Source organism: Podarcis tiliguerta, assembly GCF_965153285.1.
Source record: "Podarcis tiliguerta genome assembly, chromosome: 8".
NCBI lineage: Eukaryota > Metazoa > Chordata > Lepidosauria > Squamata > Lacertidae > Podarcis > Podarcis tiliguerta.
In genome coordinates, this window is record NC_139541.1 from 38,586,968 (window position 1) to 38,601,432 (window position 14,465).

A 14,465-nucleotide genomic window follows, 5' to 3' on the forward strand; every position below is an offset into this window, starting at 1 on the left:
AGTAACCTTACACCGCTTGCTGTCTTTATAAACCATGCTAGCATGGAAAAATCCAATCCCACCAGCAATATCTACCCTTCCTGCATCACAAGTGCATGCTGTAGCCCTGGGGAAGGTATACCTGAACTCTGTTACCTTGGCAGAGGCCCCCAAATCAGTGCTAGTGCACTCGGATCTGCTGCCACTTCATATGAGGAAGGAGCCACCATCACACATCCCTGGGCATTGGTGGACCAGCTGATGTTTGTGGTGTGTGCAGACCAATGGATGTGAATTAAAATTCACTAAATCCCAAATCAGGCATTCTAGGCATTGAAAGCAGATCTGCAATTAAGCACAGACATATGCAAGTTCTGCATGTCTTTGTTTGAGTATATAGGAAGGAAAAACTCAGAAAGCTCAGCAGTGGAGCACCTGCTTTGTGTGTACAAGATTCCAGGTTCAGGTAGCACTGGGAAAGGCCCCTGCCTGAAAACCTGGAAAGCAGCTGCCTTGTTTGTGTAAACAAGGCGTGAGTTAGCAGCTGTGAAGAAGCCCTTTACCTGTCCAGTTGCAAGACAACAACCCTGCAGTGATGCTAGTAGGTTTTACACTACCCTCCCACTTACTTTTGCAGCCCAGATAGGAGGAGACCTGGGATAGGCCAGGGCACCCAGCACTCCTTGGTCCAGTCTACACACACAAATTGCTGGGGAAAGCAGGGCTTTTGTAGTCCAAGATCAAATCTGCTTACTCATTTCTCTAACAATAAAACAATGAACAGGGTGGTGATGCAATGACTACTGCAATTGACACAAGATAATATCACCAAGGCAACTATCCGTAAACAAACAACAAACATCCATAAAAATAGCAAAAGTAGTTTCTTTCCTAAATAGGTTTTATCTTAAATAATTGCAAGCACAGTAAATAAAGAGTTCACTTGTAATATATCAGTGGTTCAGTGCTCATTTCTTCTTGTTCCAAAATAGATGTTATCTTGAACCATTGCAAACCCGGTAATAAAGAGTCCACTTTTGATATACCTGTGGTTCAGTGCTTTACAGTAATCAGACGTTTCGTCACTAAAGAGCTTAGTCATCGAGCTTTGTAGTAAATAATATACAAGAGAAGACAGTATGTAAATGACTTAAAGCAGGGGTATATCTGTCCCCATCTGCATTTTTCCATCGGGAGGAGCATAGAAAGATGACAATATTCTTCAGTTTGTTAAACCACCTTCTTGTTTCTCTGGCAGACCCTCTAAACTTCCTGAAACCCAGGAACGCTGAGACCCACACACCTTATGTTTTCCAGACAGTCTCCTTATAAGCTACTCAGAATGTAAAGGCAGCCCACAGTCCCCAAGTTTCTCCCAGACCTCAGAAGAGTGTGCTCATCTCTTACAACTCTGATCCTAAGCTTGAAGCTTCACACACACTTACTTCAGTGGTCAGATTGGTCAAATTATGAAACTCTACTAAAAATAAAAAAGCAGGCAAAAGGTCAAGGCAGTATACAAAATAAACCAGAGCACTGTGGCTCTGAAACTGGACCAACCATAACCTATTCACTAAACTATAGTTGTTCTGATCGACTTACAAGTAAGCAGTGAGGATGGTCCGTTTCATAGAAACACTCGTCTGCATCCCTGATGGTGGGAAGGGAAGTCAGCTGCAGAGCAGCTCAGCTTCTTAAGTCTTTCTCCCCAATGCTATCCAGAGACAGTTGCTCAGGTAGCCATCTTAAATACCCTTTTGCATTTGATTGACTTAGGCCCCAATCTGCCCCACCATTCTCTTTCTTGACAGCAGCTTCCTGTGATCCTATTTGAATCAGCCCTTTATTGAGAACCGTGTGAACTGGATTATTTTTTTTTAATACTTAAAAGAAAGATCACTACCCAGGTAGAGCACATGCTGCTCATGCAAAACGGTCTTAGGTTCAATCCCCGCCTCTGAAACCCTGTCTGAAACCCTAGTGAGCCACCACTGCCAGTGTGGACAGTGCTGTGGCAGATAAACCCATGGACAGTGTCAATGGCAAGGACCTTTCCTATTTATCTGAGTACAAGAAGGAGGAAATTAAAGCAATAGATGGAACAAAGCTCACAGTAGTAGGTTCTGCTTATCAGCTGACCTGTCTGAAAGAGGGACATAAACTTTGGGGCTAACAATGTTGTAGGTGCTTTGCTTCCAACTTGGCATTCTGCAGCCTCTTAGCACATTCCTTATGCTCTGCAACAAGGGGAATGTGCAGGTACAAAAGCATCTGTTGGGAAGGAATGGTCTCCTAGGCTCTAAAGGAGCTGAACTCAGGCCTCAGTGCTGTGTTGGCCTGTATACCCTGTGGAAGCTAATAGACAAATACTGAACTACGACGTGCAGAGTAGAGCTGAATTCCTTACAAGTGTGCTTGTGGAAAGCATCACAATCAGCTGGTGAGTGGGCGGCAGCATTTGCTCCTTGCTTTACCATGCAGCAGTCTGTTTTCAGCTCACTGTTTTCTGTTCTTTGCAAAATCAGCATGGAGAGGGGGCCCTTTGTGGGGGGGACAGCTACAAGATGCGGGGGGAAAGAACCTCTCCGCTCTCACCTCTTATTGTGTAGCACAGGGGTTAACAAAAGTTGGCATCCCAAAGCCAAGAAAATTATTGTCCAAGTCTTCAGAGTTAAAGAAGCAGTTGCAACAAGAGACCCCATGCGAGTTGGCTATTGATTTTAAGCAGGCTGTTGGTGGCAAACTATCAGAACTGCTCTCTGTGCCTCCTTAGAGAGACTATATATATTAACTTTGGGAGATGCTAGTGTAAAGGGGATCAAGGGCGGGAGGGGGGCTGTATGGAGATAAATTAGGTATGGATTGGAAAGTGTGTACTCCAAAGCCACATAAATGATTAACAGCCTCTTGGTTAGAGTATCAGAAAAAAACAGCATCCGGACTGAACCCTCAGGGGAGCCTGGCGATTCTCCTGCATGCAAGAGCAGGGTGTAAATTGCTGAATATGTTGTCTGCTGCAGGAGCGAGATGGCAATCACACTCCAAGCTGCATCTTGTTAGACTGGTTCAAAGAGCTGCCGCTTCCCTGCTTTCTACTCCACAGCATAAACAGCCAGACATTTGGTGTATTTGGGAGGAGGGGATGTCTCTGCCTGAAAGGTGAACAGGAAGAGTACATGAGAGTTCTAGCCCCAGCTGTGTCCTGCTGCGTAAACAAAGCTCTGTTTGGAGCAAGGATGCCTGTGGCTGGGTCTTGACCTCACTGCAGCAGCAGGAAACTTAAGACTGCTCCAGGCACTGCTTGAATGTGAACAGATCTGTTCATTGGAAACAGAAGTGGTGGCTGAAGGTGCTGCGGCTTTGTGACGTTTTTTCTGTTTTCTCTGCATTTCAGATTGCACCCCCTCCATCGTTGGCGGATCCCCTCAAGGAGCTATTCAAGCAGCAGGAAGCAGTCCGTGGCAAACTGCGCCTTCAGCATAGCATTGAGCGGGTAACAGCAAATGCTTAGGTGTCCAAAGGCTGCTGGGGGGCAGGCCTCCCCACTACCCTTCAGGAGCAGGGGTGCCTTTTGCTCCTTGGTAACTCTGTCCTCCTCTCTCCAGGAGAAGCTGATTGTGTCATGTGAACAGGAGATATTGAGGGTTCATTGCCGAGCAGCAAGGACAATAGCCAATCAAGCAGTGCCCTTCAGCGCATGCACCATGCTTCTGGATTCGGAGGTTTACAACATGCCTCTGGAAAATCAGGTCTGGGCCCGTCTTCTGATGGTGATAATGAGTGGGTGAGGCAGAGATGACGCTTTTCTCACCAAGGTGGCTCTGACTTCATCACTCGTGCATTGGGCCTGTGCCCAAAAGAATCTGCACTTTTTGTAGCTTTGGCTGGATCGAATAATTATTCAAAAGTGTGTGTGTTTGTGTGTGTGTGTGTGTGTGTGTGTGAGAGAGAGAGAGAGAGAGAGAGAGAGAGAGAACACGAGCAGGTATCTCCTGGTGAGCAACGCTAAATTTTCCACAGGGTGTTTGCTTTTGTAATTCCTTATGGCATCTTCTCATTAAGCTAATAATGTTGCTTCAGAGCTTTTACATTAAAAAAAGAAATGCTGGGCAACTCTGGGATTGTGGAAACTGAAGCTCTGTTCTCCACCTGCATTTTCTTCCCAACCCCAAAATAATTTTAGTACCAGCAAATACCAAAGATCTGGAGCTGTAAATGAGTCAGACTTGAGCACCCTGTGTTGCTTTGCAGCAAGAAAAGAATTTACAAGTGGCTGCAGCTGAACAGAGCAATGACACCAGCACCTCCTACTGGCCACATGCTTTGCAGCTGCTTTGCTTGCTTGCCATAAAGCTGTCATTTCAGTGGGAAGCAAGTGCTGCATTGCAGACGTCGGTCCCCATGCACTAGGCGGGATAAGGGAAATTTATTAGCTCTCCATCGTATTGATCTTTTTCATCTGATTTAGAGCTCAGCAATTCCCAATACATACACTAAGAAAGGAAGATGCTTGGTGCCACATGGTTGGAGGGGTGAAAGTTTTGTTTAAAACAATGGTAGTCAATATGGTGCCCTTTGGATATTGTTGGACTATAACTCCCATAAACCCCACCCAGTATGGTCAGGCATGATGGGATTTGTAGTCCAGAAACACCTGGAGGGCATCACATTGATTAACCCAGAAAGATCCAAGGGAGATCCTATTTGAAAGGACCAGCTGAATGGTGTGGTGTACTCCTTAAATATTGTAAAAGTAGAAGGCCCCTCACCTGCATGCTTTAGACTCTTCTGTAGTGAGTCATAGTTGTGTGAGAAAGAGAGCGGGGGGGGGGGAGGAGGGAAGAGAAAACGAGCTCAGAACTTATTTTGGTCTGTGTTTGCTTCTCCTAAACTCCCCTTCATTCTATGTCTCAGGGAGATGAAAACAAATCCGTCAGAGATCGTTTCAATGCTCGTCAGTTCATTTCGTGGTTACAGGATGTGGATGACAAGTATGACCGGATGAAGGTGAGCAGTAAAGCCAAAGCATTGGCAGCACCAGGTCTATGGGGGACCCCCCCCCAACTTGCATTTTAGTAGAGAGGGTTGGAAATAGAGACTTCTTCTGAAGCAAGTTGGTTCTTACCACTTGCTGTTGCCTGCTTGGGAAGTAGGCCCTCTTGCCTGAAATGTGGAGTGATATCTGTCCAGAAGGGTGGGGGTGGGGCAACAATAATTGTCATCACAGAACATCTCCACAGTGCATCTGATGCTTCCCAGTTGAAGGTGCTGTGGGTTTTGAGCATGGTTAACTTGGACACAAACCAGCTGGCATCTGCTGGAATTAGAGAATTGTGGAGTTAGAAGGGACCCAAAAGCTTATCTAGTCCAACCCCCAACAATGCAGGAAAAAATTAAGGCAGCTTCGGGTGTTTATTTATTTATTTATGTATTTACATCCCACATTTTACCCTGACTGGGACTGTAGGCAGCTTATAGATAAAATGGAAAAAAATAGAAAATTTAAGTATTAAACACAAATAGAATTAAGACAATATATAAAAAGATTTATTAAAAATACAAATAACAACAATAAAAACATAACAGCACCAGCGCTTTCCTTAAAAACAGTCAGTTCCTAAAAGCCTGTTGGAATAAAAAGGTCTTTACCTGCTAGCAGAAGGACAACAAGGAGGGAGCCAGTCTAACTGCTCCAGGACAGGAGTTCCAAAGTCTGGATGCAGCCACCAAGAAGGCTCTCTCCCACATCCCCACCAAGTGTGCCTATGAGGGAGGCAGACTGAGAAAAGGGCCTCTCAGAGCCCCAGCAGGTTTGTATAGGAGAATATGGTCTTTCAAATAGCCTGGACCTAATCCTTTCAGAGCTTTATAGGTCATACCTAGCACTTTGAATTGTGCCCAGAAACAGACCAGTAGCCTGTGGAGCTGTGGTAACAACCTTTGGGCCCTTCTGTGTCGGAAAAAGTATGATGCACTCAAGGTTTCCATATTTTCCAAGCAGAGCTTTCATGTGCTGTTCCAAAATGCAAAGATACTTTTCATCCAAGAAATAAAGAAGGTATTATTGCCACAGATGAAGAGTGGGTACACTTGAAATACATTATGATTCACATCTGACAGTCAGAATGCTTTTTTCTTCAACATCTTTTGAGGTTTGCCTCTATTTCATGGTTTGGAGGTTGTGCCTCGGCATCACTCCCACTCCCAAGAACTGGTAACATTTGAGGTTAACCTTACAATAAGTCCACATCTCACTGTGCCGTACTCCAGGTAGACTGAGCATACTCATCCCCTATTTATTGTGTTTGTTTCCATTGCAGAGCAGGCTCACAGAGCCCATTGCTCCAAATGCCCCTCTCATATGGTGGTGTTTCAGCTGGCTCTTCACTGTCAATTCCTCTGTTCCCATCCTATCTTCTCCCTTAAACTATTCTGTTGGGGTTGCCAAGTTCGCTTAGCTGCTCATCGTCCACCTTCTCTGAGTCAGGAGGACTCTTTCTTGGTGCCTGACGTGCACAACCCCAACGGTATCAATTCTGGGGGAGAGGGCACACCACAGTTCATGTTCCCTGTTCCCAGCCTTTCAAGTAAGCATTGCAAAAAGCAGGTCCAGTTGCAAATGGCACAACTCCTCCTTTGATTCCCTCCCATACAGTCAGCTGCTTTTCCCATTAGACTTTGAAATGTACAGAAAATGTACTAGGTTATAAGTGACTGAAAATGTTTACATTTCTGATAACAGTCTGTTCATGAAACTCAAAAACATTTGCTTTTCTTTAGTTCATTTCCCAGGTTTGCTAATGCCTCATTGCCTATTTATCAGTAATGTAAATGTTTTCAGCCAGTTGTACCCAAGCGTGTGTTCTCCATCACCAGCCACTTACTTTTTGCTGCCTTCTCCCTTTCTTCAGAACTTGAAAATTTGTCAAGGCTCTTGCCTGATTTAAAAAAGACATTCTAATAAATTAAACCTGCATATATACTTCATAGTTTTGAAGAAAGCAGCATTCTTTCCTTGTTTTTGGAGGAAGCACACACTCAGCACAGCAGGCACCATCTGTGATGAGACATCCCCTTCTGTGTGTGAGAGAAGAATGTATGTGTCTTCTGAGTTGATGTTTGCTGCCTGCTATCTTTTATAAGTACTTGCATTAACAATTAAAATTTAATAACCTGCTGTATTACTTTTAAAAATTGACTGAATGCCTTATGCCTGGCCCTTTCCTTATTTCATCCTTAATTGGCCCAAGAAGAGAGATCATATTGCCTGCTTAGAATCTCCTCACACAGCAGCTACTATCTGAGGACCTAGTTTCTCTCTGAAATGAGCTCATTGGCCTTTGGATCCTATTTATGGTTAACATTCTGCTTTTACAAGAGTAAAATGAAACAATAGAAAAGCACAACTTACAACAAAACACTGATGAATAAAACAGTAAAAAGTAGCAGTCAGAAAAGCAGGAATTAACAGCGGAATAATTAAATGCCCAAACCCAAGTGAGATGGAAACATCTTCAACAACAGATAGCTAAAAACAGAAATTGGGGCCCCAGAAGATCTCTATCAAGAGGACAGTCCACAGGAATAGCCAACATAGTGCCCTCAGTATGTTGCTGGACTACACCTCCCACCACTCCTGACCCTTGAACATTTTGACTGGGACTGATGGGAGGTGTAGTTCAACATCATCTGGAGGGCCCTCGATTGGCTATCCCTGCTCTATTGTCCTGGGCTGTTCCCAGGCTAACATCATCATTTTAAATGCTCCACCCCCACCTAATTGTGTTTGGTTTTCTTTTCTGGTCCAGACGTGCCTGTTGATGCGACAGCAACATGAAGCAGCGGCCTTAAATGCAGTGCAGCGAATGGAGTGGCAGCTGAAAGTGCAGGAGCTGGACCCTGCTGGGCACAAATCGCTCTGTGTGAACGAGGTGCCCTCGTTCTACGTGCCAATGGTGGACGTGAACGATGACTTTGTCCTCTTGCCGGCATGACAGTACCAAGCCTGGAGACATTCTCACTGCAAACTGGCATGGGTGGGTGCCCCCTGAGGATGGGTGCAGGCGCTCACACACACCCCAACCGCTTGCTGATGAATCCCAAGTCAGACAAGGAGGAAGCAGGAAAAAAAATCAATGAGAAAATCAATGGCACTTTCTTCACACTGTCTCCCTGCGCACCAGGCAGCAGGAGCAGGGGAAGGTGAGGTGCAGGCAGCTCCTTTCACACCGGTTGCTGTGTCGGAAGGCAGGCAGCTTGCGCACGGCAGCATCTTACCAGACTGGAGGCAGGAAGGAGAGAGACCGATGGAAGCAGGGAGCAAGAGAAACCCTGAGACACCCCCCTCTGTGCTGCATCGGCTGCCAAACAGGGAAGGGAGGTGACCAGGGCCGTTGACACACTCACAATCACAGCAGTTGTTTCAAGCGCTTTGATTCCTCCCGCCCCCCATTTGCCTGTGGGTGGATCTTTCCTCAGATAAACTGCAGGGCGAAACTGTGGGGGTAGGTGGGTTCTGGGGAGGGGTGGGAGAGTTCTTTGGTTTCTTCTTGCATCCCGGCTACAGTAAAATAAGTTGATAAAAAAAGAAGAAGAGAGCACTCAGCCAGGCCCTGGAGGTGGCACAGACAAGGGCCAGGCCACTGGACTCGAGACCCAGGACATGCTCCAGGTATCCTTCAAAACCATGGGGAGGCAGCAGCCACCTGACCCTGTACAATAAGTGGCGCAGAGCAAGGACTTTGCAATTCAGTTTTTAAATGGAGTAAAATCCGTATGGTTTATATATATATATATATAAATATATATAAATATATATATTTTTCCTTTAATCTTGGGCATTTTGTTTCTCTTTCTGAGAACATAACTTGAAAAAAAAGATAAAACACTACAAGAGCCAATACTCGTATAAAGATAAATTGTATCCCATAAAAGCTGTACAGTTTTTATATTCATTAACAATGTACTTTTGCTGCCTTCTAGATAATTTATTTTGCAACACATTACTGCACAGTTGTAAATAACTTATGTACTGTAACATCACTTTCAGTCATGTGTAAAGAAATAAATAAATTAATTAAAATTACCTTTGTATGTATAGTTCACCCTAGGCAGCACCCTCCCACCACCACCGCCCCTTTCCCACTGCTCACCCCCAGGGAAGGGAAAAGCAACACACACCAATACAGAGGCCAAAGGGGTGAGGGATGTGGCCTTGTTGATCCTGTGGAACAGGTGGCCTGCAAAACAGGCAAGAGCAGAGCATGCCAAATGCTCATGTTTTTACGCTCATCCGGTTTCTTTCCTTCCCAGTTTTGAATTTTGAGCAAAGACCCGGTGCCCATTGTCTGTGCAGAATCTACAGCTACATAACATATTTAAACAGGGTTGCCTTGGAAGGGTCTAAAGGGTCTCAGGCAGTCCCTTTCGCATTCAGACTTGTGAGAGTCCTGCCTCCTCATGACAGGATGGAGTGAACCAGGGCCCCTGTGGGCTGGGGAGGGTGGGGAGTGGATGAGAGGGAGAGGGAGCAGCTGAAGCCATTTCTCAAACCAAAGCCTGAAGCTGTGACAAAAGGACACAGGTGCTTCAGAAGGATGTGCTTGGAAGCAGCCCCCAGCCTCAAATACTGTTTGAGAAGGCAAACGTGCAAAGCAAGGGGCCCTGTAAGCCCCAACATCTCTTCCTCTTCACTGAAGAGGTTTCTAGCCCAACATTTCTCAGGGTACGAGTTGCTGATAATATGCCAGAACTTCAAATTAGGGAAGTTCAGTGCAGACATTCTCCTTGTCCTGATGTGGCTCCCCCATTGTTAGTGTAGGCCTGCTGGATTGCTTGCTAATTTGGTGGTCAACAGGCTGAAGTGTGGTTTGCAGTTTGATAGTTTGGGCTCTGCCACTCTTGCCTTGGAGCACAAGATGAGGCCAGAGTATTCCTGAGTTGAGCTAACAGAACTAAAAATACACCCCCTTCTCCTGAACTGCGTCAGAAGGTGTTATGTGGGCTTGTGTTGTTTCCTATTCCATAGTTGCCTTCTGATGTTGCCTTGGCTCAGTTGCAGAAAATCATGTTAAGCATCTGTGGCACACTATGTAGCCCCTTCCAGATGTGTAGCCACCAGTCAATCACATTCTGGGCAAGAGGATGGCTTAGAGAAGCAAAGATTATATTCCCCCAGAGGGAAATTTTTGTGGAGGCAGGCTGAGGAATTTGTGGTTCTGTAGCTTAAGGTCTTGTTCCTAAATCCTCACCATTCAGGAAAAGTGCATGTTGTGTTGCGGGGGGGGGGGGGGATAATGCCTTGCATTGTGTGGTTCCTGTGTTAGCAGAGAGCATCATTTCATTGGTCTTTTGGTTTAGCTAAGTTGAGCTCTAGGCCCACTTTCTGGCTGGTGTGTGACATTTTCTGAGAGACCTTGCTTCTTTGCATCTTCTGTGATTGAAGAGAACCCATTGCTCCCCAGTTTTCCATCAGTGTAAATCCCCTAGCTAAGGCAGGCAGCAAGAGTGTTGCAATGTGGGTTGCTTGATCATGCCCAGTCCTTGTTACATATTCTTAGGTGTGCAGACACTAGCCCCTGGTGACTATGTGAGAGGAAGCAAAGTGCTTGTTGATGTTAAAAGCCATTCTCTTCAGTGCCTGGTCAGTCTGCCCTCCTCTTCTTTGGCTGACCCACATTGGTAGGAGTTCCTCCCACTCCTCCCAATTTTTTTAAAAATAATTTGTATCAGGCCAGGTGTTCCTTTGGCACTGCTTCTCTCTCTACTTTGAGTCATTGGGTGGGGTGGCAGCTTGATAATCTGTGAACCATTTTAGGAGACTGCAGGGAAGGGGCAGGCAGGCAGCTAACAAGCCATTAGTCCTACATCATGCCTTAGCAGCAAAGGTTCCTTTTGAAATACAGTTTAGTGGAGGAGAACCCATCTTCCTTTAAATCTTTTGGAGGAAAAACCATCTAGCAGATAGATGCCAGTTTGGCATTTAAAAAAAGAAGTAAAACCCAAAACCTATACACAGAACAGGCCAGGAAGACTATTTTATATTTTACTTTCACGTGCATATGATATTTTAAAAGTATCACGACAGTTGCCTCCTCTGAATTGTTTGTTGCTGCTTTAAAGGCAGGGCAGTAGCTGTAGCAGGTGCTGTGGAAGATATTTGCTAACCTAGTGATTCCCAAGGAGGTCTTCCAATTGGCCTTCTCACTCACCATTGGTCAGAATTCTGGGGCTTTGAGAGCAGCCTCTAACATCGATGGAGTAATGACTTGACTTTCCAAAGATGGAATCCCCTGCCAATGCCACCTCAGCCACATATGTCTCCCTTGCTGATTGGCTCCCATATGCCCATCCTCCACACACAGGTTTTTCATGCCTACCTCTAGCTCCTTTGCTCTCACCCTAGCAAACTGCTTTTGTGCTGCTTACTGGACTGTTTGGGTCCTTCATGGTGGGTGTCTGTGTGCAAGAGACACATTGCCTGTAAATGTTTGTGTTCCAATGCTTTAGAGCCTTGAGAGTGAACATTCTGTACCCTGGAAAAAACGCCGGTTGCTTTTACCCTGTGTTTCCACAGGAACAACTTAAAAGCACTGCACTGTTCTCCATTCACAGCCAGGGTGGCTAAGGAAAGGAATGGCTGGTTTAGCTAGTCTGTCCTGTTCAGAAACTTCCTTTATAACCACACAAGGATATAGCCCTGAGTCACAGTGTAGACCCTGACATTCCCCCCCCCCCATTATTATTTTTTATATCCGTCAATGGAAAGACTTTCTAAAATCCTCAATTTTAAGACCAGGATACTAGCACGAGCATAACACCCTTCGACACATGCACTCTGTTGATTTGGACTTCAGTGTAAATTCCCCTCCTTGTTAAAAGGCTTCTACCAGACAGTGTATATACATGTAAATAACTCTCACAGGTCAATTCACAACCTTCTATTTGTACTAGTGTGACTTGCGTAGAATGTGGGGTTTAAAACAGCGGCGGGGTGCGTTGTCTGTAATGTAACAATGTACTTTACTCTTTTTTTACAATGTAGTTTGTGTACATATTGTTTGGTGGTGCTGGTGCTGCCGAGGCCCCTGTTCTGCCACCACACAACTGTCCTTTAGCTGTACAACTTCCTGCGGAAAGAGACAAAGCGAATACAGATGTTATTTTCTACAGTTGCATGTACAGAGAGAAGCGCAGAGATACTGTTGTCCCTCAAGAGATAATGTTCATAAATAAATTTTTATAAAAAAACAACAACTGGGCTCTTAATTTCTCCAGCTTTGCCGAGGTATTAGTGTTGCGTCCAGTTTAAGAGGTGAACACCATCTTTGTGTACCCAGGCTTCAGTTTTAGCAACTTGGTGCCCACCAGATGTTTTGGACTACAATTCCCATCATCCCTGGGAGTTGGGACTGATAGGAATTGCATTCCAGAACACTTGGAGGGCACCAGGTTGGCGATGACTGATCCAGACTTTTTGGGCAAAGTGTTCCACATACTCTTGTACTACTAAGTCCTCATGCATGTCCGTTTTTACAGATACGACAGGGATAGAATCAGTCCATGTCTGGAGTGAGGTTTGAACCCAGATCCCCAAGATTCAACTCTCCCTCCTACAACATACCATCTTGGGCAGGCAAGGTAAAATCTCACCTGTGTCATTCTAGAAGATACCAAGGGTATTTGGGTGGGCAGCTGGGGTTCTCTTGCACTAGTTGCTCTGCACTGCAGAAGATCCCAGGCTCATTCCCCAGGCAAGACTGTGAAATACTCCTACCTGCAACCCTGGAGAACTGCTGCTAATCAGTGTAGATTATTGTGCTAGTAGGATCAGGTATCTGACTGTAAAATGCAGCTTCCTTTGCCCTTTGGTGTAGCCCCAGCTGCAGGACAGGCTCATCACATCTAGTACATCCATCAATCTTGACCCGAACAATTTCCTGCCTGCCTTCTGTATTTATGCAAATTATATGGGTTTAATCCATACTTCGCCCCACTGAAACCAAAGTTAGACAACTAACTTGCCACTTGATTTCATTGGGACTAAAGCATAACTAGCTTAGTCTGGATCCAACTCTGTTCTTCCTCCTGCCCCTTTTATACCACATTAAATGCACAGCCTTGGATATATGCTGCCGCCTTGTGTGCTAATGTTGTAAAACCTTCCCTGAGTTTTCAAGAATAGAGCAATGCCAGATCTATACCACAAGCTTTTATTGAAAAATGCAAGCTTCAGTCATGAAGACCCCAGACGTAGCTGGCCTGAGTCACGCACCTTTCAAGGTCTTAATGCTGGCTTCTCTGCTTAACTTCTAAAACCAAAAAATGGGGGTTGGGATCCAGGTGTACATCACCTGGAGCACCCCCTTTTTTGGTTCACTTAGTGGCCCCTCCTCTTAATTCAAAGGAACTGTGAGGACTGAACTGGGATTAGGCATTGGAGAAAATGCTCTAAGTGGCCATAACACGCCAAAAGAACGAAGTTCTTCCCTTAAGGGAGAGCTCGGAGCATCTGTTCCTACTTTCTACCTCTAGCATTTTGCAACATCTCTCCACACAAGTACAGGTCCCATGCAAAGGTCATGAAGGAATAGACTGCATCCACACAGAATAATCCATTTTCTAACACACAGCATCAACAGATCTTGTAAATAACCCCTCTTCTTTCCCTTCACCGGGTGTGGTGAATTTTTGGCCCTTGAGACGCTGAGACGCAGCTCTTATTATTCCTAGCCACTGACCAGGCTTGTTGCAGCTGATGGGATTTGTAATTCAACATCTAGACCATGGGTAGGCAAACTAAGGCCCGGGGGCCGGATCAGGCCTAATCACCTTCTAAATCCAGCCCACGGACAGTCCGGGAATCAGCATGTTTTTACATGAGTAGAATGTGTCCTTTTATTTAAAATGCATCCTTGGGTTATTTGTGGGGCCTGCCTGGTGTTTTTACATGAGTAGAATGTGTGCTTTTGTTTAAAATGCATTTCTGGGTTATTTGGGGGGCATAGGAATTCCTTCATTTTTTTTTTCAAAATATAGTCCGGCGCCCACAAGGTCTGAGGGACAGTGGACCGCCCCCCTGCTGAAAATGTTTGCTGGCCCCTGATCCAGACACTCAAAGGGGTTACCCACACCTGGTTTACACACACAAATACATGTCCGAATATCTCTCTCTACAATACTACAAGGCCAGGCATGTTAGCATCCCACAGGTGTTTTCCTTCATATTTTGGTGAGGCTCTTCCATGAAGCTTGTCTTGACAAATGCCAAATTGTATGAGGGAGGGCAGGGATACTGTGTTCAAGACCACACTGTGTGTGTGTGTGTGTGTGTGTGTGTGTGTGCGCACACACACACATGCATTCACTACAACTGCTCTGTGTATCTAGTGCCACTGCCATTAGGTGCTGTCCAGTAGGGATGGAGAACAGCAACTCTTGGCAGCTGTGACCACCATGGTCAATAGGTTTGGGATAATTGGCAGCTG

General features: G+C 45.4%; 1 protein-coding gene and 1 long non-coding RNA gene across 5 annotated transcripts in view; both read left to right on the top strand.

The window, feature by feature from the left end:
* The window catches only part of ANKRD11 (ankyrin repeat domain containing 11), a 179,499-nt gene extending 167,265 nt beyond the window's left edge, over positions 1–12,234 (top strand). For all 4 annotated transcript variants that reach the window (XM_083456436.1, XM_083456434.1, XM_083456437.1 and 1 more), the window contains 4 exons: positions 3,374–3,472; positions 3,585–3,728; positions 4,894–4,986; positions 7,788–12,234. In XM_083456436.1, the coding sequence (XP_083312562.1) occupies positions 3,374–3,472; positions 3,585–3,728; positions 4,894–4,986; positions 7,788–7,973 (522 nt within the window). In that variant the 3' untranslated portion in view covers positions 7,974–12,234. The remainder of the gene's footprint in view (positions 1–3,373; positions 3,473–3,584; positions 3,729–4,893; positions 4,987–7,787) is intronic.
* On the top strand, positions 4–1,854 carry LOC310685012. The gene is made up of 2 exons (XR_014515020.1): positions 4–916; positions 1,010–1,854. It is a non-coding gene; the product is annotated as an uncharacterized lncRNA (long non-coding RNA).
* Positions 12,235–14,465: the final 2,231 nt, after the last annotated feature.